The sequence below is a fragment of the Sinocyclocheilus anshuiensis genome, unplaced genomic scaffold (assembly GCF_001515605.1).
Source record: "Sinocyclocheilus anshuiensis isolate Anshui unplaced genomic scaffold, SAMN03320099.WGS_v1.1 scaffold181, whole genome shotgun sequence".
NCBI classification, from domain to species: domain Eukaryota; kingdom Metazoa; phylum Chordata; class Actinopteri; order Cypriniformes; family Cyprinidae; genus Sinocyclocheilus; species Sinocyclocheilus anshuiensis.
Genome location: NW_015540898.1, coordinates 1,292,733 through 1,312,928, shown reverse-complemented (window position 1 = coordinate 1,312,928; position 20,196 = coordinate 1,292,733). Strand labels below are relative to the sequence as shown.

General features: G+C 39.8%; 1 protein-coding gene across 1 annotated transcript in view; it reads right to left on the bottom strand.

The window, feature by feature from the left end:
* plecb (plectin b) overlaps positions 1-7,113 on the bottom strand; it is a 78,273-nt gene extending 71,160 nt beyond the window's left edge. Inside the window, 2 exon segments of the mRNA XM_016486847.1 lie at positions 2,176-3,226; positions 4,248-7,113. Of these exon segments, the coding sequence (XP_016342333.1) occupies positions 2,176-3,226; positions 4,248-7,085 (3,889 nt within the window). The 5' untranslated portion in view covers positions 7,086-7,113.
* Between the last annotated feature and the right edge of the window lie 13,083 nt (positions 7,114-20,196).

The window sequence follows — 20,196 nt, the reverse complement described above, 5'->3', positions numbered from 1 at the left end:
GCCTTCATCTTTACCAAGAAGGTTCTTCAGGTTATAAAAAGGTGAGAAAGAGATGGTTCTTTAAAGAACCATTGACTGAATGGTTCTTTGTGGAACCAAAAATGGTTCTTCTATGGCATCGCTGTGAAGAACCTATTGAAGGTCCTTTATTTTTAAGAGTGTACTCTGAGGAAAAATTCACTGGAGTCAAAAGAACGATTACTAGCCTTCATCTTTACCAAGAATATAGAGCGGTCTCTGCAAAAGGTCTCCCTTCACAAGAGGTGAAGTGCCAGTTATAGAAGTCACAGCACCAGACACTGGTAGAATGTGTCCGATAAGACTTCTTAAAGGTCAGATTCATTTGGCTCCTCTGAACTGACTGCATGACTCATGAACTGCATCACAATCATGTGGCATTGAGAACATCAGAGAGCGCCTGTCACAACATCACAAGCATGCAGGAATTTATGGTGGAGGCGGACAGAAACACACACTTGCACAACACAGAACAGAGAACAGTGCAAATGGAGAGCTCAGACTTCTGCTCATGCATGTCCAGCGAATTACTCAAATATTACTAATGATTAAAGTATTGCTTCTACGCCATTACTGAAGAACAAAAAGGTACTAGGTACAAAAAAATAATTTTCTTCCTAGCTGTAGGCTAAAATTACTTAAAAACACATGAATGAACTTGTATCGAAAAGACCTGCTGAAGGTAATACAGAGGTTTTTTTTCTATAGACAGATCTGTAGAGATACAGTAGGGGGCAGCAGAAAATTACAGAGATGTAACCTCAAACACATCTGACTCTGACTCAGTCAGAGCAAAATATTGTATAAATTATTTTTTCTCTTCAAATCCAATTGCGTTTGGTTGGGAACTATGGGAATAGACAGTCTAGTCTACTATGGGAACTAGACCTGTCATGCTGAAGTGACTAACAAAAACCTTCAAACACAAGGCTAATTGTTTTTGGAGCTTTCCTCTGTGATACACCTACTAAACACACCCATTAGATTGTGCAAACTATTTAACTAGTTGCTGTCATTTCTTAAAGCATAGACCCATGATTCACTAACTCTACAAATAGTGGATCGCTCCAGTGTACAATATGAAGCACTAATCAATAGTTCCTTTAAATGTCTTTGAATTTCTACCAGCATAAACTGAAATGCACAGCTATACAACAAAAGCAACTGCAACACACATTCCAGAGATCTCTGTTGCACTAGGGAAGGAAGACAATGGTGGAATTTGGGATGGACAACTTTATCTATGGTATGCCCCACTGCATAATACACAAAGTGACAAAGCAGAAGTCTCCAGCTAATTGTTGACCACTGGAAACCAGAGACAAGGGGTAACAAACCATAGGAAATAACCAAATACACGTGCTTCCTGCAGAAGTGGCACACAGGGTCCTCTAAGCACAGCATTTAGTTTTAGAAGAGCTCTTGTTCTATTCAGAGAACAGAAAAACTATAGCTGTGGGTTGAGTTTGGCAGCAGAGAGAACTGACTCCAAACATTATTGTATTGTCAGAAACACAAGTGCTGCTTAACTGCTCATTACCAGCAGTCTGGTATTCCCCTTGAAGAATGAAAACTTGCAACAAAATCACTAGCTAGTCCCAATATGCTACAGAGCAAAAGGGTGGTTGCAAAACATTGCACGCATAATTTGATGTTTTGGGTGTGGATGTGTCGTGAATCACTGTGAGAGGTTAATTTCTCGAAATAACTGGAAACAAATATGCCCAGATTTGTGCTTGTGGAAAGCAGGACAAACTGAAAAATATAACTAATAAAAGATTTGCACATTGTTGCATAGACAAAACATGTTTTGAAAAAACACAGTCCACGGCTTTTGATACAAGTTAATGTTATATTAATTGTCCTGCACTGCAGTATACGCTTCTCTGCACAACCTGCAAAACTTATAAACCTACTTACTAATGCTTAATTCACTTAACATAAAACTCTGGCACCATTCACTCAACATGCATATAAAGTTACACGCCTCTCAAGCAAATCATGCCCAACCGTCTAATAACAGCACAACTATCCCGACACTACACCAGTCACCTTGAACCTCCCACACAGCAAATACGGATGGAAACCGGAGCAGTGCTACCAAAATCAAAGCATTTCAGAGAAAGACAGAATGGTAGAACTGAAAAGGTCTCATACCTTCTATGAAGTTGGGGAAGGTTTTTTCCTCTGGCTCTTGGAGCGAATGATCCCAAGAAGTCTCTTCAACGGCACCCTGCAGGAGGCCACGCTCTATGGCCAGTTCTTCCAAGACATCATAGTCCAAATCATCTCCTGCAATATCTGGCACTGGGGGTGTAACAGGTTGGTCTGCAACAGGACTGGCAATCTGTTGCACTTCAATCACTTCCTCTACCACAACAATCTTCTTCCGCATGGCGTCGTCTACGGACTGCTCTTGCGCGTCGCAGGTATTCTCGTCGGCAGGAAGAGGTCCAGTGATGACAGGCTGTGCAGGGCCCTTGCTATCCGAGAGCCTGCTCTGCTTCTCTGTGCTCTGCTGTGTGTCAGGAGCAGGCGTGTGTTGTGCAACGCTGGGAGGTTCCCCCTGCTCGGGAAGGGGGCTGAGCTGGGCCGAGGCTGCTGCTGCTGACGCTGAGGCTGCTGGTGCTTCCCGCTGTCTCTGCGAGGAGGATGTTTTTCCTTTCAGAACCTCCCGTTTTTCAGGCAAGGGCTGCGCAGGCTCCACCTCCCCTTTGTGAGCCGGGGCCTCATTCTGTACAGCTGTTGGCTGCACGCTCTCCACAGCGTGCATTCCTTCAGGGGATGTCTTTGCAGAATCATTTGTTGCAACTTGCTCAGGGCCCTCAACCTTAAGAAGGTCAACCTGACCAGTATTCTCTGCCTTTACCTCTATCACCTTTGTCTCAGCTATAGGAGGTGGGACTGGTTTTACGGCTGAAGTTTTGCTTGCAGATTTCTGCTTTTTCTTCTTTCCTTTCGAAGGCTTTGGGGCATCCTCTGTATCTCCGTCTTTTGCAGCTGTAGTGATTACAGGTTCCTCAGTCAGGTTTGCTGGTGATGGCTTTTGTTTAACAGAATCAGAATCTGTATTAGAATCCAATTTTTTCTTAGGCGTTTGCACAACTACTTGCGAAGTCTTGCTGGAGTCAGCTATGGAAATCTTTATTTCAGCACCTGTAGATGGGGACTGAGTTTCAGGGCTGACATCAGGCCTGTGACCTTTAACCTCTGTCTTGACCCCAGCAGCAGAAATAAGTCTCTTCAACGGCACCCTGCAGGAGGCCACGCTCTATGGCCAGTTCTTCCAAGACATCATAGTCCAAATCATCTCCTGCAATATCTGGCACTGGGGGTGTAACAGGTTGGTCTGCAACAGGACTGGCAATCTGTTGCACTTCAATCACTTCCTCTACCACAACAATCTTCTTCCGCATGGCGTCGTCTACGGACTGCTCTTGCGCGTCGCAGGTATTCTCGTCGGCAGGAAGAGGTCCAGTGATGACAGGCTGTGCAGGGCCCTTGCTATCCGAGAGCCTGCTCTGCTTCTCTGTGCTCTGCTGTGTGTCAGGAGCAGGCGTGTGTTGTGCAACGCTGGGAGGTTCCCCCTGCTCGGGAAGGGGGCTGAGCTGGGCCGAGGCTGCTGCTGCTGACGCTGAGGCTGCTGGTGCTTCCCACTGTCTCTGCGAGGAGGATGTTTTTCCTTTCAGAACCTCCCGTTTTTCAGGCAAGGGCTGCGCAGGCTCCACCTCCCCTTTGTGAGCCGGGGCCTCATTCTGTACAGCTGTTGGCTGCATGCTCTCCACAGCGTGCATTCCTTCAGGGGATGTCTTTGCAGAATCATTTGTTGCAACTTGCTCAGGGCCCTCAACCTTAAGAAGGTCAACCTGACCAGTATTCTCTGCCTTTACCTCTATCACCTTTGTCTCAGCTATAGGAGGTGGGACTGGTTTTACGGCTGAAGTTTTGCTTGCAGATTTCTGCTTTTTCTTCTTTCCTTTCGAAGGCTTTGGGGCATCCTCTGTATCTCCGTCTTTTGCAGCTGTAGTGATTACAGGTTCCTCAGTCAGGTTTGCTGGTGATGGCTTTTGTTTAACAGAATCAGAATCTGTATTAGAATCCAATTTTTTCTTAGGCGTTTGCACAACTACTTGCGAAGTCTTGCTGGAGTCAGCTATGGAAATCTTTATTTCAGCACCTGTAGATGGGGACTGAGTTTCAGGGCTGACATCAGGCCTGTGACCTTTAACCTCTGTCTTGACCCCAGCAGCAGAAATGGCACAAGGAATCTCCACCTTTTCATTAACTTTCAATGGACTAGTGTTGTCATCTTTAGATGCTTCTTGGACTTCCTTTGTTTTTTGGGAACCAAGTGCTCTCTGCTGTTTGTCAATCATTTGAACAGTGCTAGATGCTATGGGCGGCACTGCTGTCTCCTCTACAGAAAGCTCAGGAGTGTGCAGTGGCAGATTAATCTCTGATTTCTTTTCAGCAATGTGTATTGCCAAATCTTCGTCCTTCTTAGACAGAAGTGGCATTGCTGATTCTACAGATTTGACAGACACCTGGGCGCTAATGGAGGTAGATGACTTCGTCTCATCGGCATGAACAGCAATGTAGGTCTCATTTGGTTGTTCTTGCACATTTTTGCTCAGCATGGTTTTCTGCATTTTCTCCAATTTTGGTTTTGATGGAGAAGAATGAGGAGCATCCTTAGGTGTTTTGCTATCACTTGTTGATGTGGTTTCTACAGAGACATTAATGCGCAATTCTTCCTTTGGCTTTTCTTTTACTGCTTCAGTAGAGACAGACAATACAGAGGATTCCATTGCTGTTGCCTCTACTCTTGACAAAACGGTTTGTATATCCTGCACATTTTTGTTCTTTGTGGTTTTCTGCATTTTTTCCACTTTTGGTTTTGATGGAGTAGGGTGAGGAGCATTCTTATCCTCTTTGCTATCATCTTTGGATGTTATTTCTTGAGAGACACTGACACACATTTGTTCCTTGGGCTTTTCTTTGTCTGTTTCAGTAGAGGTGGAGGATTTCACTGCAGTTGTCTCTACTACTGATGAAACAGCTGGCACATCCTGCACATTTCTAGTTTTCTGTGTTTTCTCCACCTTCGGTTTTGATAGAGTAGGATGAGGAGCATCCTTAACCATTTTGCTATCGCCAGTTACTGCGAATGTGGTTTCCTGGGAGACTTTCATAAACACCTCTTCTGTGGGCTTTTCTTTGACTGCTTCAGCAGAGACAGGAAATACAGAGGATTCCACTGCTGTTGACGAAACGTTTGATATATCCTGCACATTTTTGGTCTTTGTGGTTTTCTCCACTTTTGTTTTTGATGCAGTGAGATGAAGAGCATCCTTATCTCTTTTGCTATCACCTGTGGATGTGGTTTGAGAGACCTTGATATACACTTCTTCCTTGGTCTTTTCTTTGACTGCTTCAGTAGAGACAGAGGATTTCACTGCAGTTGTCTCTACTGCTGATGAAACAATTGGCACATCCTGTACATTTTCAGTCGCAGGGGCTTGCTGTGTTTTCTCCACCTTTGATTTTGACTGTGTAGGACGAGTAGCATCCTTATCAATTTTGCTATCACTTTTTGGTGTGGTTTCCTGGGAGACACTGACACGCACTTCTTCCTTGGGCTTTTCTTTGACTTTTTCAGTAGAGACAGAGGATTCCCCTGCTGATGAAACAGCTGACACATCTTTTGACATCAAGGATTGCGGTGTTTTCTCCACCTTCAGTTCTGCTGGAGTAGGATGAAGAGCATCTTCAGCCATTTTGCTATTATCTGCTACTGTGCATGTGGTTTTCTTAGAGACCTTAATAAACACCTCTTCTCTGGGCTTTTCTTTTGCTGCTTCAGCAGGAACAGATGACACAGAGGATTCGCCTGATGTTGCACCTGCTGTTGATGAGACACCCTGCACATTTTTGGCCACAGTAGTTTTCTGTGTTTCCTCCACCTTTGGTTTTGAAGGAGTAGGTCGAGGAGCATCTTTAGCTGTTACAGTGGATGTAGTTTGCTGGACGACCTTGAATACCTCTTCCTTGGGCTTTTCTTTGACTGCTTTAGTATGAACAGAATATAGAGAGGATTCCACTGCAATTGTTCTCTCCACTGATGAAACAGCTGGCACATCCTGCACATTTTTCGTCACAAGAGCTTTTTGTTTTTTCTCCAACTTCGGTTTTGAGGGAGGAGGATGACGAGCATCCTTAGCCATTTTGCTCTCGCCAGTTGCTGTGAATGTTGATTCCGCTGCTGTTCCACCCACTTTTGAAGAAATGGTAGCCACATCTGGGCTCACATTAACCATTTGTGTTTTCTGAACGAATGCCGTCTTAGTGCATTCTTTGCGTTCCACCATCTTTTCCTGTTCAACTGGCTTGGCATGGTAAGTTTCAATTGGAGGCAAATGGCAGACCGAATGCACAGCGACCTTCCTCCTCACACTTGGTTCCATCTCTTTGGTGTAATCGCGAGTATCAGAAAGCATGGGCTGCTCGTTGAATTCCCATGATCCTTTGGGTTTGATCTGAGTGCTAGCCATTGGACGACCTCTAAATCTTGGTGTTCTCTCCCTGGATTCAATCATTTCAGCCTCATCCATGCTCGCCATTTTGCGACGGTACTCCTGTCGATCAAGCAAAGCCTCCTGCTTTTCTGCACCCATCTTGCCGGGGTTGGGAACATAAGAAGTTGGACCCTGAACAGCTTGAACGTGTTCTGCCCTGCGAGTGATGGCCAGAGTGGCAGCTGGCCGTCGTACTCTCTGCAGAGGCGTGGGAACTATCTCTGGAGGCAAATGCAGGTAATCACGCAGGTAGACAATCCCTTCGTTAGTAAGGTACCAGTAGTAATGCCTCCATGCAAAGGTCTCCCTCACATACCCCCTGGACTTCAGCGAGCCCATGGCTCTTATCACCTGCAGGTTATCCACACTAGGAATCTCAGGGTGCTTGGTCTGAGGCCGCTTGTCTTTCTTGGCCACCATGATGCCATCCCGAAACAGATGCTCATAGATGGCCTTCAGGTTGTCCAGGGGCATTACCATTCCCGCAACCATTGTGCTTCCTTAGTCGTGCAGCGTCTGAATAAACAGGAACAGCTTTGCCAAAGAAGAACAAGTCACTGAATGACCTCACTCTCCAGAGTCCTGTGGCAGAGCCTGCTGCCACGTGCTATCAATTCAATCAAAAAAGACGCTAAAGTAAATGCAACCTGCTATTCTGTGTTTGTACGCAGTTGTTTAGCTAACTTCCCTCCTAATCAAAACAGTTTCTTCTTTCTTCTCAAACTTTCTCAGATGCAAAGGAAAAACGTAGAAAAGGAAAACTGATTCAATCAAAAAAGACGCTAAAGTAAATGCAACCTGCTATTCTGTGTTTGTACGCAGTTGTTTAGCTAACTTCCCTCCTAATCAAAAGAGTTTCTTCTTTCTTAAACTTTCTCAGATGCAAAGGAAAAACGTAGAAAAGGAAAACTGTGCTCTCCTTTACTCAGCCTTCCTTGGAAGTGAGCATAGTCTGGACTGGCAGAGCTGCAATGAGAGGTGGTGTGTGTAAAAGAGAGAAAGAGGGAGAGTACTATGATCCCATCGGCTCCTCCCACCTTAGTCGAGCAAGGAAGAAACTGTTAGAATCAAACTGCACCGTCGGCAGACTCTTAACAGTGGTGAATGGCTTGAAGTAAGCACTTGCAAAGACATTCACCAAAAGTACAGGGAGCAAAAATAGAACTCTAAAAGTAGAAGAAAAAAAAAAGAAGTGCCCGTATGCCTCACTGAGGCATATGTACAGCAAAGTCTAGGAGGAGCCACCCACAGTGGTGCACAGCACACCCCCGGGTGTGTTGGACCGTCTCACAAGAAGTGGATTGGTCAATGAGAAGCTAGGTTAGAAAAAAGGAGGCCCCTTTCATCCTGTCATCCAATAGGTGAAAGATACAGTTATTAACACCCACCTCAGGCAAGCAAGGTTTATGCTTCATATCATGTAATGGGACACTCCTTTTGCCCTACAGGCACTTGAATTCCTCAAAACGTTCCTTGCAACAAGTCCTTTGGATAGAAGATAAATAGGTTGACATAGGACATTTGAAAACACATAACTGACTTAACTGATGAATCAGTGCGGATATTGCACAGGAAGAAAGCATGAGACAGCAGGGACTCAAATGGAGAAAAAAAAACACGTCATGTCCATTGTTAATGTTATTACAAGTGCAAACACAAAACATATGTTACGGTTTAGCTTTAAACTAAGGCTAATTTCAAATGAGCAGCTGGTTATTGTTTTGCATAATGATACATTTGTATAAAATCCATGGTTAATTATGGTGTTTAAAGATGTTAAAAGACTGCGCGCGCACACACACACACACACACACACAGTATTACACTAAGCACGTTTTTACAAACACTGCTGGCAGTACAGTGACATGATGCAACAGACTGAAAGAACGGTTGAAGAATTCATCTAGAGCTCTATATATCTCAATCTCAATAAAGCTGCTGAATTTGAGTTTCCAATGAGAGAGTCTACTAAATAAAGAACTGCTTTACTGCTAACCTTTCGAAGGAACTAAGAACGTGGTGTGTGATCTGAGAGGGAGTGTAAGGCAAGGACAGACACAGACAGATGCAGATATGGAGAGCAGAAAGGGAGAGGGGTAGAGTTGCGCTGATTGTCTCTAATGCCTTCTGGAAAAACGGCATAGATACTTCTTAATGACTGCTGCAATTACCAATTTTCTGAGTGTATCTGGTAGGAATGAGTGGTAAGGATATGCCATACGCAGCATTTCAAATGTTTTTTTTGTTTTAATCACCATGGAAATAGACAGACAGTGTGTCAGTTCCGGGAAACTCAAATATCCTCTTTCACGTCGCTCCAACGCCATGAAAATAACTTCTGGGCAACAGTGTGGGACATCACAGCAATCTTAACCTAAATCTGTCATAATCAGTACTGATAGATGTTGGCAGTGTATACGGCACCATAGAGAAAATCATTTATTTGACTCATTAAACTGTTTTTTTATCAGTAATTTATTTTATTATAACATAATTATTCATAGTTAGTGTGATGTTAAATTGTAACAATATTTTACAATATTACTGTTTTTACTGTATTTTTGATCAAATAAATGCATCCTTGGTGAGACTTCTTTCAAAAACATTGAAAAAACCTTACTGCCCCCAAACGTTTGAGCTTGTATCATTTAAAATGTGATTAACTGTATGCCTAGAATGATCATTTTAAAAACATATTCTTGACCTAGAAAAAAGCAGACCTAAAAAGAGCAATAAAGGATCGCGCTCTCTCTTTTCTTTCTTGGCATTATCAGTCTGTCAGGTTCTGACTGGTCTCAGCCAGAATGACTTTAATGGTTTTATAATTAGCTGAGGCTGTAAAACAAAAGATGTACTCCATTTTATAACAGTATACATTTCAAGACTTGCTTCCAGGTGCACGAAAAAAGTCCCAGCATTTGTTTGAAAGGTTTCACTATAGCTGAAGACTGTTTCAAATCCATCTTCAAGTAATCAGTGAGAGTTAGCAACTACACACAATCATAATAAACATAATCTCTACCTAAAAAAAAAAGAAAAGAAGAGATCTTCCAGAAGTGAAATTTCTTCATAATGACTAAACAGTGGTGATTCACTGATCGTTATTTGTTCCTCAATTATTCCTATGTGAGTCATTAGAGATACTTACGTTCACACTGTAATGGATTTCAGTGTAGAAAACCTCTTTATTTAACATTAAACGAAAGACAAGCCATAAAGAGGCTGGAGAATGAATTTGAGGTCACCTAATAGAATTTAGTGAAGAATAATTTCAGCTCTTTGTGTGTGTTGCCCAGAATAGACACGATCTGGCTGTCTTCCCACTGTAAAGTGTTCACTAGTGCTCAGAAACACATGCCTTCCTCCTTCAGCCTGCTGACAAAGGTCGATATGCCCCAGAGGTCAGATTTGCATGTGTCCGTGGCAACAGATAGACAAGCCAGCTGGAATATAATTAAAGAAATTCTTCCTTTTTTTAACATCCTCAAATTAGATTTAATTTTAGCTTTCACAAGACTTTTTCCAGTCACTTTTATTTCGTAAAAAAGATTCAAATTGTGACTCGAAAACTCAACGTAATCAGATATGACTGGCAGAGGCTTGAAACACGAGTGCACATGTGAGAATTTGTCACTTCAGAGCTCCATATGTAAATGAGAACAAAGTGTGGTGGAGATTGTGTTTGATTTATATTCAGCTCTTCTTCTGAAGAAGACTCTGAACTGAATACTCTTCAGATCTGTTGGGCTGAATATCATTTGCAATATTAATGTAGAATGCAAATCAATCTGAGCAGACAGAACACACCCCTACAATTAACACATTGTATTCTATAACATTCTATAACACTGGAAAGTCAACAAATTGCTTTTTCTTTTTCATTTAGTCTAAAAACGTGGTTGCATGATCGTTAGATCAGCCTTCACTCAAATAAATGAAGTTACGCACACTATAATCAGGAAGCAGAACATTTTAACATTCGGACTTATAAAAGCTCAGGCTCTTAGCCTGTGGCTAGTGCTGTAAAGGTTGGGGACGGCACCAGTACAGAGTATCCATAGTGTCACCTCTAACCTCCAGCACCTGTTCACAACCAGAGGAAACCCAATCTCACTCCGTTCTCAGCTGATCAGGAACCTTATAAGGATTGAATCAAGGAGTTCTGATACACCTGGAGAGCTCAAATATGATCCGAATTTCAATAGCTGCCCAAGTATGGTTCTACAGCTTATCATATAATCTTAAGGAAGTAAACATTGCCCCGAATATGTTTATGTTGAACCATCTCTAACCAGCCGAGGTCAAGCATTTCTTATCATGCTGTCTTTTAATTTCCTGTTGTACTTTACTCCCATTTGCAACACCCAAAACAACCAATCTCAGAGTCATTTGGTGCTAAACGAGGCATACAGTAATAGTGATAGTGATTCTTGACTAAATAGACCATGCTCATCTGCTCGAAGCATCTGAATGCAAACAAGCACGGCTAATCAACACTCAAGGGTGCGCTTTGAAATGTTAATTTCAATAAGATTAACATCAAGCGATGATGCAGAAAAAAATTCAGTCATGATGGGCAAGGTTTCTCTAGGCATGAGCAGCAAACCTATAGAGATAGTAGAGGGTGGGTGGGTTTCTTTCTAAAAAACAAAGAGAACTTATTTTTACCAGCATGTAAAAGATAAACAAGAGCTCTATACATTTCTGACATTTTTTTTCTAAAACAATAGAAAAAATAAGTCAAAAAACGCTATGATCCAGAGGACATGAACTTACAGGACAGTAAATGTTGATTATGAGTTTTTCCTGCCAAACCTGGTCCAAGCCAAAGAGTTGTTTCCAAAATGAAGCTCATAAATATTTGTGAAATGCTGGCAAATTTTATAATAGTCTTTTTTTTTTCAGCTGCAAATTAGCTTTCCTCTCCCCCAAAAATATTTTAATCCATCCATTTTTTCCAAACCACTTGCACTTTGTAGGGACGCGGGAGAAATTCTGATGCTCATGATCAATGCATTCATAGGTAGTTCTAACATAATTAGACAAAACTAAGCCACAGACTCTCTTTAATTTGATTTTGGCAGCTACAAGCAACTAGAGTTGAGACCTATAGTATTTAAAAGGTGCAGAAGTAGAAACCAGCATTTTGCACCTGAACCATACAGGTTTAATTTCGGTAATCTTCTCCAAAACATTTCCCTCACGTGCTCAAACAGAGCCACATTGTTTTAGAAAACGTTAGAACAATGCTCAAACTACTGTTTGTGGGCATGTCTTCATGTTTAAGTGAGGCGCATGTTTGACATCGGAAGCAGCGCAAGCTCCTTCTCTCATTGGCTACACGTGTCTATGGAAAAGTAGTAAAATTATGTAACATGGCAAAAATGACAAGTCTCCCTTGTGCTCTCCACAGCATGAGTCATGGATCACTCCAGCTTGTCCATTTCCTAAATGGAAAGAAACACAAAGTCTCCGATTATCCCTCGCTAAGCACCGCCAACCATCTGGCCATCACCCAGCGCTTCAGCAAGCGTGCGGTGGAAGGCGTGCATGCAGCTCACCAGTCATTATGGACAACAATACTAATATCCAAAACTATTTATTCACTCTTATTACAGTCCATTTTCAACAATCTAATCTAATCTTCTGTTACATAGCTACTAATGAATCCCAGGTTTGGAGTTGGAACATGATAGCGTGGAAGTAAATCGCAAGAATGCTTCGTGAACAGTAAACAGCTCAAGAGGAAAAACTCTAGATTGAAGTTGTTGGGAATTTGAAACAGGCCTGATTTCCCAGCTGTCCCTGTGGGAGCGCAGCGGGAGAGTCAGATCAGTGTGGGAGAGGAAAAGATCCAGCTTCATTAGAAAATGACCGGATAGACACCTCAAGACCAACTTGATCTGTAGGATTAATAGTCATTAGTATTAGTTTATGACAGCAAAGTAAAGACCAAGGTGGTTGGTTACCAGCACACATTCTGACTTCAACAAACTAGCAAGACTTAGTCAACCAGCATCATGAGAAAGATCGTGTTGGTTGAGCAGCTCCATTATAAACCAGCATGGGAGTCTAAGACGGTCTTTTCACGTAAGAAAGTCTGCCTGTGCCAATGTCATAGTTTCGATAGCGCTTCATACAATACAGATTGTTTCAAAGCAGCTTCGCAGCATTAAACAGAACAATAACAGAATCAATGATGCAAACTTCAAATATGGGACCAATTTTAATTCAGCTGTAAATTCATTCTAAAAAGACTCAAGCTCAAGTTCAATTCAGTTCAATAACTCAATTGATGTAGAAAAAATTCATCAATTATGAAACGAATCTGATTCAGATAAAGCTGTCTGGCAGAAGACAGTGATGTCATGTGATTTAAGAGTCACTTCATAAGATTGTCACCGTTTCATTTAAGAAAAAATACTATCAAATACACACTGAAACTCAAAGATCTTCATGACAAACTGCCAAAATAAAAGTTTGGTTTGACAGAAATATATTACTATTTTATACATTTACCTCTCAAAGTAACAATCATTTTTATATTTAAGGAATTTCATTCAACCAAGATATGTTTCATCCATTTTTAATTTGTACAGTTCTGTTGTGCAGCATCTTATTTGACCAAATAAATAAAAAATAAATAATTGCAATATTTTGTTGTAAATTAATTGTTACATTTTCATTTTATTACACTTTAAACAAATGATCGAGGTGATAAAGTTTTATTTATTTATTTCATTTGACAATTTTTGATGATAAATTTGTATTAAATCTTAAAACTCAGAATTCAGAAAAAATTAAATAGAAAACAGAATTGAAGTAAAATAAAGCTGATTTCATGAGGCCCTAAATTAAATGTAGCTTACTCTGTGAAGTTTAATTGTGAACAAACAAGATATATTCATTCTCAAATTGTAACAAACATGTGAAAAGCATTTCCTTCCCCATTAACGGTAAACAAATATTGTGATGAATATCAATATTGTATGAAAAATTATATATATTGTGATAGTATTTTTAGCCATATTGCCCAGCACTAGGTGCAGGGATGTTTTGGGTGGTTGCCACGGTGTCTGTGTGGTTGCTAGGTGGTTTCATGCTGGCCCAAGACAAAACAGCCAAACGTCAAGTCTCTATGATATTCCGGCCTCTGGAAATCAATTTTTTTGTTAACACTTTTAATACACAATCACGTGATGCAATCACGTGTTCATCCGAAGAGCAGTAAAGCAAACTGAATTTGAGAAAATGAAGCTTAATTGCCTTAATTGTGATGATGTGAATGTCCGTCCATACACTACACTGTGGTCATCATCACCTACCTTTCTTGCTGCTGCGCCAGAAGCGATCTCCCAGAATATCTCCCACATCCTGACTCATCTGATGGTGCATGTCTAGCAGTCTAAGCACCATGTCTTCCCCATGTGGACAACACCACCCCATCTGAAACCCATTCCCCGTCACACACAGGACGGGGCAAGCAGAGCGGAGCGGAGGGGGGCATGCAGTGGAGAAACAAGAACTTCTTTTCATGTTCTGCCCACAAACACAGAAAGTCATGGAGTCCATAAATCTGTCCCGTCCTGCCCCCTCTATTCTCCCAGAGTCCCATACATCTGCAGCAACAGTTACTTCCACACAAACACTGGCCTGTTCTGCCACACCAACAAATTCAGCTTGCAATCAATGGGACGAGGTTTATTCATGTGCTGTGAAAAAGAGATCAGACTCTTGGTTTGGGCAGCACAACCAAATAAAACTTTTTTAAGAGGCAGGATTGATATCCACCATTAACCGAGGCATTTTGGAGGATAAAACTAATAAGCAGTTACTGGCTGGATCAGCTTCTGCAGTGTTTGGGATAATAGAGTGGGGAAGAGCGTTTTAGGCTGTTGATATGCATTATTAGAGAGCAGGCATTGCGGCTTGAGTGTCTTTCCCATAGCAACCTCATGCCCAGACGCCTGATTTACCACTGCCTGAATCTTATTTGTCAATTTAAGTGCTTTGTCTTTTATAAACCAGCTTGTCTTCAATGAGACGATTATTTGGTAGACATTCCTGTTCAACCGAATCTTGAGAAGCAAAGCATCATCTTTGGGCTTCTTTGCACTTTGCTGTTCTTAAGGTGTCTACAGTGCTAACTTTGCAAAGCTTTACATGCATGTTAAAGGCTGTTCATGGCAGTGATTCTCAGCTGGTTTTCACTTCAAGACCCAGATTTTACACTGGACCCCAACACAGTACCCAAATTATTTATCATATACAACAAAAATGCATAAAAAAAGGCAAAAGTGTGATTTACCTGTATGTAACAAGTGATAAATAGTGTATTAATGATAAATACTGTATTAATATTGTCCATATTTAATCAATAACAGATGAATTTGCACCAAAACACTGTAAAGTATGACTGAAAGCAAGTGTTTTCTCCTTCCTTTTAAAACTCTATGAATTGTACTATCCAGACTATTTGTGACTATATGGTTGAGTGCAAGTTATTCTTTGCATTTATTATTATTTATATGCTTTTCTCATATCAGAACTGACCTGGAAATTAGGGCTGTTCAGTTATGGGGGGGACAATTATGGGGTGCGCGCTCAAGGTAGTTGGACATAGTGGTGTATTAGAGGTAAAAAATGATATAAATAATGTTTGGTTTCTGGCACAAACCGATCGTTTCATGTCTTAGGACATCAATGTGTCGTCACGAGCCGCAGGGTTTAATTTGGATTTGTCTGTGCATATATATATATATATATATACATACATATATATTTTTTTTTTTTTGCAAAAATATTTTTTGGCAAATAAAGAAACATTTCAATGGACACAAGACAAAGTGGGAGCATCATTGCATAAATGAATGTGGCAAAATAATTGTTTCAATTTGATTATATTGTTTTCATAACAATTGGAAATCAAAATTGTATTGTAATTGAAAATAAAATTTGATTAATTGCAGAGCCTTACAATTATTATTTTTAAGACACGACCTGCCAGTTGAAAACCACTTTTTTTTTATATGACATCACAACATTACATGAAATGATTTTATTGCAATAATATGAGGTGCACTGCGGTTCATCTTCACTAGTAAAAACACATCTGGAAGTCATTCACCACAACACATCTGTAATGCTTCAGATTCCTGTCTGCACAAGTAAGTTACATTTCAGTGACATTCATTGTGAAATCAAAAATCATGCTGTTGCAGATCTTCTGAAAAAGTAGAAGGCATGAGTAGAAAAATGTACTATGGTTTTAGTAAAATCTGTACTCGCATACAAAATCTATTATTATAAACTATATTGAGGAGTCATCCATGTTTTTACCTGTGGTTGCCATAGTCTTACAAATAAACTACAGTTGTTGGTCGATATGCAAGCTATAAAAAGGAACACTTGGTTAAGTAATATAAAAAAACAGTGCTTTGTGAACACAGCACTCTGAAATATCCCAGCAGAAAGCACAAAGCAAACGGCGTGTTTGTCCCGTGAGTCAGCAGGACGGTTTTACACCACATCAGGGTGTGGTCAGCCAGGCCCTGCGGTCGCCATTGGGAACATGAGTCACAGACGGGCCATCGGCTGGTAAAACCACAGTCTGTCCTGGACTTAGGTCAGTGTTACCTAGCAACAGCACAGCAAAACTCACACCGGACGCCATGCTGGAACAGACAGAGACTTCTGTGCATTTGCATCCGAAGCTGAACGTTATAAACCGACAGCATATTCCTTACCAACTTGAACAGGGGCACGTATATAAACACTTAATAAAACGTAAGCATGCAGACCGCACATGCATATCTGTACACATGCCAGCATGCATTAAAGTGATTTACGAAACATCCTCTGCTCATTAAAAGTTCAGATGCACTAGAGAACCAGTGCAGGTCTTTCCAGAAGAAAATAATGTTTTATTTATTTGAGAAAGAATCATGTGGGAATATGACGAACATATAATTTTACTGTCAGACATTATCAGCATCTTGACTCTGATCTCTCTGCTGTCCATTAGTACACACTGGCATTTCTGTTAACTCTGCAGGCCAACAGGCTGCACTATTTCTGTAAATTCACAGTATAGTTTTAGTTCTGTTTGTGTGCCCACGGGAAATGAGAGATAGCACATCCATTTATGACTCGAGTAAAAAGCTCTGGACCAGCTTAACTGGTTTGAACTGGTCTCAGACTGGCCAAATGAGTATTTAACTGGTTTAACTGGTCAGAAAGTTACGAGCTGTGAAAAAACAAAAATCACATATTTGACGTTTAGTATACTTACTAAGCATAAACACAGTCATTTGTTCATGTTACATATACACCATCGTTCAAAAGTTTGGGGGCAAGATTTTTTTGTATTTTTTTTTTTAAATATATACTTTTATTCAGCAAAAATATATACTTTTATAATGTGACAAAAGGTTTCTGTTTTAAATAAATGCTGTTCTTTTGAACTTTCTATTCATCAAAGAATCCTGAAAAATAAAATGTATCACATTTTCCACAAAAATATTGGGCAGCACAACTGTTTTCAACATTGATAATAATCAGAAATGTTTCTTGAAATCAGCATATTAGAATGATTTCTGAAGATCATGTGACACTGAAGACTGGAGTAATGATGCTGAAAATACAGCTGCGCATCACAGGAATAAATTACAGTTTAACAGATATTCACATAGAAAACAGTTATTTTAAACTGTAATAATATTTCACAATATTACTGTTTTTACTGTATTTTTGATCAAATAAATGCAGCCTCTGTGAGCAGAAGAGACTTCTTTTTAAAAAATCATTAAAATTGATCACTGAGCCAACACTTTTGAATAGTAGTGTATGTGAATATAATTACAATAGCACTAGCAATACCAATGCTGCTCCAAAAAATTATTTTACTATTATTTAACTGACAAACCTGTGCATTTTATTTATATAAAACAGGAAATGTGCTTTTATCGTGCAACACTGATGAAAGTAAACACCTTCAGATATCAGAGTTGCTTCATGTGCTCAACAGTTGTTTTCAAAATCATGCAAAAAATGATTTTCTTTCTTAGTATTTTTGTCTTGTTTTCTAGTATAAATATCTAAAAACTCTTGAAACAAGATGCATTTACTTTAAAGGTAAAATGACTTAAGATTTTATGTCTTGTTTTCTGAAAAAAATATAAAATTTAGTTAGTTTTTGCTTAAAGTTAGCAAAAATATCTGCCAATGGGGTAAGAAAAATAATCTTGTTTAGCCTTTGAATTAAGATTGTTTTTCTTACCCCATTGGCAGATATTTTTGCTTGTTTTAAGCAAAAACTAACAAAATTTTGATTATTTCCTTTAGAAAACAAGACTCAAACTCTTAAGTCATTTTACCTGTCAAGTAAATGCATCTTGATTCAAGAACATTTAGATATTTATACTAGAATACAAAACAAAAATACTAAGTAAGAAAACCATTTTTTGCAGTGAAATCATATCATATAACAGATAAGGAAGCTATTGATAGTGGCAGCCCTTTAATGTCAGTTCCTGTGAGATTACCATCTATCTCACAGCCGATGCAAATCTGCTCGAGAATAAGTCTTGGCTAAATTCCTCCAGTGAATCCATCCAAAGCCTTGCCCAAGTCAAAGAAGGTGGAGTACTTTATGATCTCTCTGTAACTCATAAACTCATAAAGCACACTGTGTTACTTTCATTACAGTCAGTGTTGTTTTCGGCTCATGCATGGAAAGGATTCCCAGCGAACACGGGGAAATCACGTTCCCCACCCAGCGCTACAGAGCGGAGCAGCTGAACGTCCGGATCTGTGTCTTTGAATCCCACACAACAGACCTCATCTAATCATAAACAAACAAAAGCACAAAGGCCTGATATCTCATATCAGGAGCTCTGTGATCATTTCTCCCTCAGTCCATTGTTACATGTTAAAAGCCTTCACTAACGCTATACGAGAAACTTCAGAAAGCCGCCCAAATGTGCTTTCGTGCACGTCTTATATACAGTACGGCATATTTTCCACGGGACATTCATTTCTACTGACATTTTGGCTCTTCATCCGATAAAAAATGGCGACATCTTCTGTTTGAACACACAAGCTGAATTCAGGATAGCATATTGTTTTCTATTTCTGCAATATAATGATAGTGTAGAAATAGAGCAGTATGCCTCTCCAAACTATATATATGCATATTTTGCAATAAACAAAAATATATTGGTTTTATAATCAACCATTTTAAATAAATAGTGTTATTTCTCCACTGTTTCAAAGGTGATTGTGATTCACAATGCTTTTTGGAATTGTAGTTCTTTGCCGTTAAGTCTTTTTGTCCAATTTTCAAAATTTTTTTTGCTTCAAATCAAAGTTTGTAATGCCGTAATCCACCTCAAATGTGGTTAGTTTGGTTCATGGCTTATAATGTATTAACAAAGACTTCTTTTTAAAACCCTATGAGAAAAATGAATGGAAAAATAAACAAATGCGCTGAAAAAGGGGGCGGAGCTAATGCACTATTTTTACTTATCTGGTTCTGGGCAGTATGACAGAGGTTTTGGGCCTTATAGTGACACCTGTCTGTGTGGATGTCATAATCACACACACACAAAACGGTTAATTTCTATAAAAATACTGTGTTTGCAGGTGTTTTTGTCACCTAGGATTAATTTAAGCAACTAAAAGTGTGTGATTTCCAGCAGAGTACTATAGAATCACAAGTGTGCAGTCACTTTGCAAACTGCACTGGTGCATACAAACAAACAATACAATATGCACATTATAATCAGTAGGTACTGTGGCAGTCTAATAAGAGCAGCATTTTGCCTTTATGCAAACTTTATGTATGGAAGCTTGCTTCTGCCAAGGGATTAAAAAAAAAGTGAATAAACTCAGAATTGCTAAATATAAACTGAGATATAACTCACAACTGTGAGAGAAAAAAGGAAGAATTGTGAGATATAAACTCATAATTATGAATTTTTCCTCTAAATTCTGAGTTTATATCTTGCAATTCTGAGTTTTTTCTCAGAATTGCAAATTAATCTCTCACAATTCTGACACGATACCTTGCAATTTTGACTTTTTTTCTCAGAACTGCAACGAAAACAAATGTATTTGTGAGTTAAAAAGTCCTAATGACCCTTGATGATTTTATTATTTTTTATTTTTATTAATTTATTTTTATCCTGTGGTGGAAACAAGCTTCCATACATTAGATTACACTATCAAGCCTTTGTCATTAAACGCAAAAGAAAATTTTGGGAACAAAAAGCGAAACAAACCTGTGAACAAACACAGCTTAAGACATAAAACTAGTAAGAAAACCTGATAGCCTCTGCTACATGCTGGTAATGACGTTACACAGCATGTGTATGGATGTGTGTGTGTGTGTGTTTGTGTGTGTGTGTGTGTGTACCTGGTATTTATCACGTTATGGGGACCAAATGTCCCCACAAGGATAGTAATACTAGTAAATTTTGACCTTGTGGGGACATTTTTGAGGTCCCCATGAGGAAACAAGCTTATAAATCATACAGAATGAGTTTTTTTGAGAAAGTAAAAATGCACAAAGTTTCCTGTGAGGGGTAGGTTTAGGGGTAGGGTT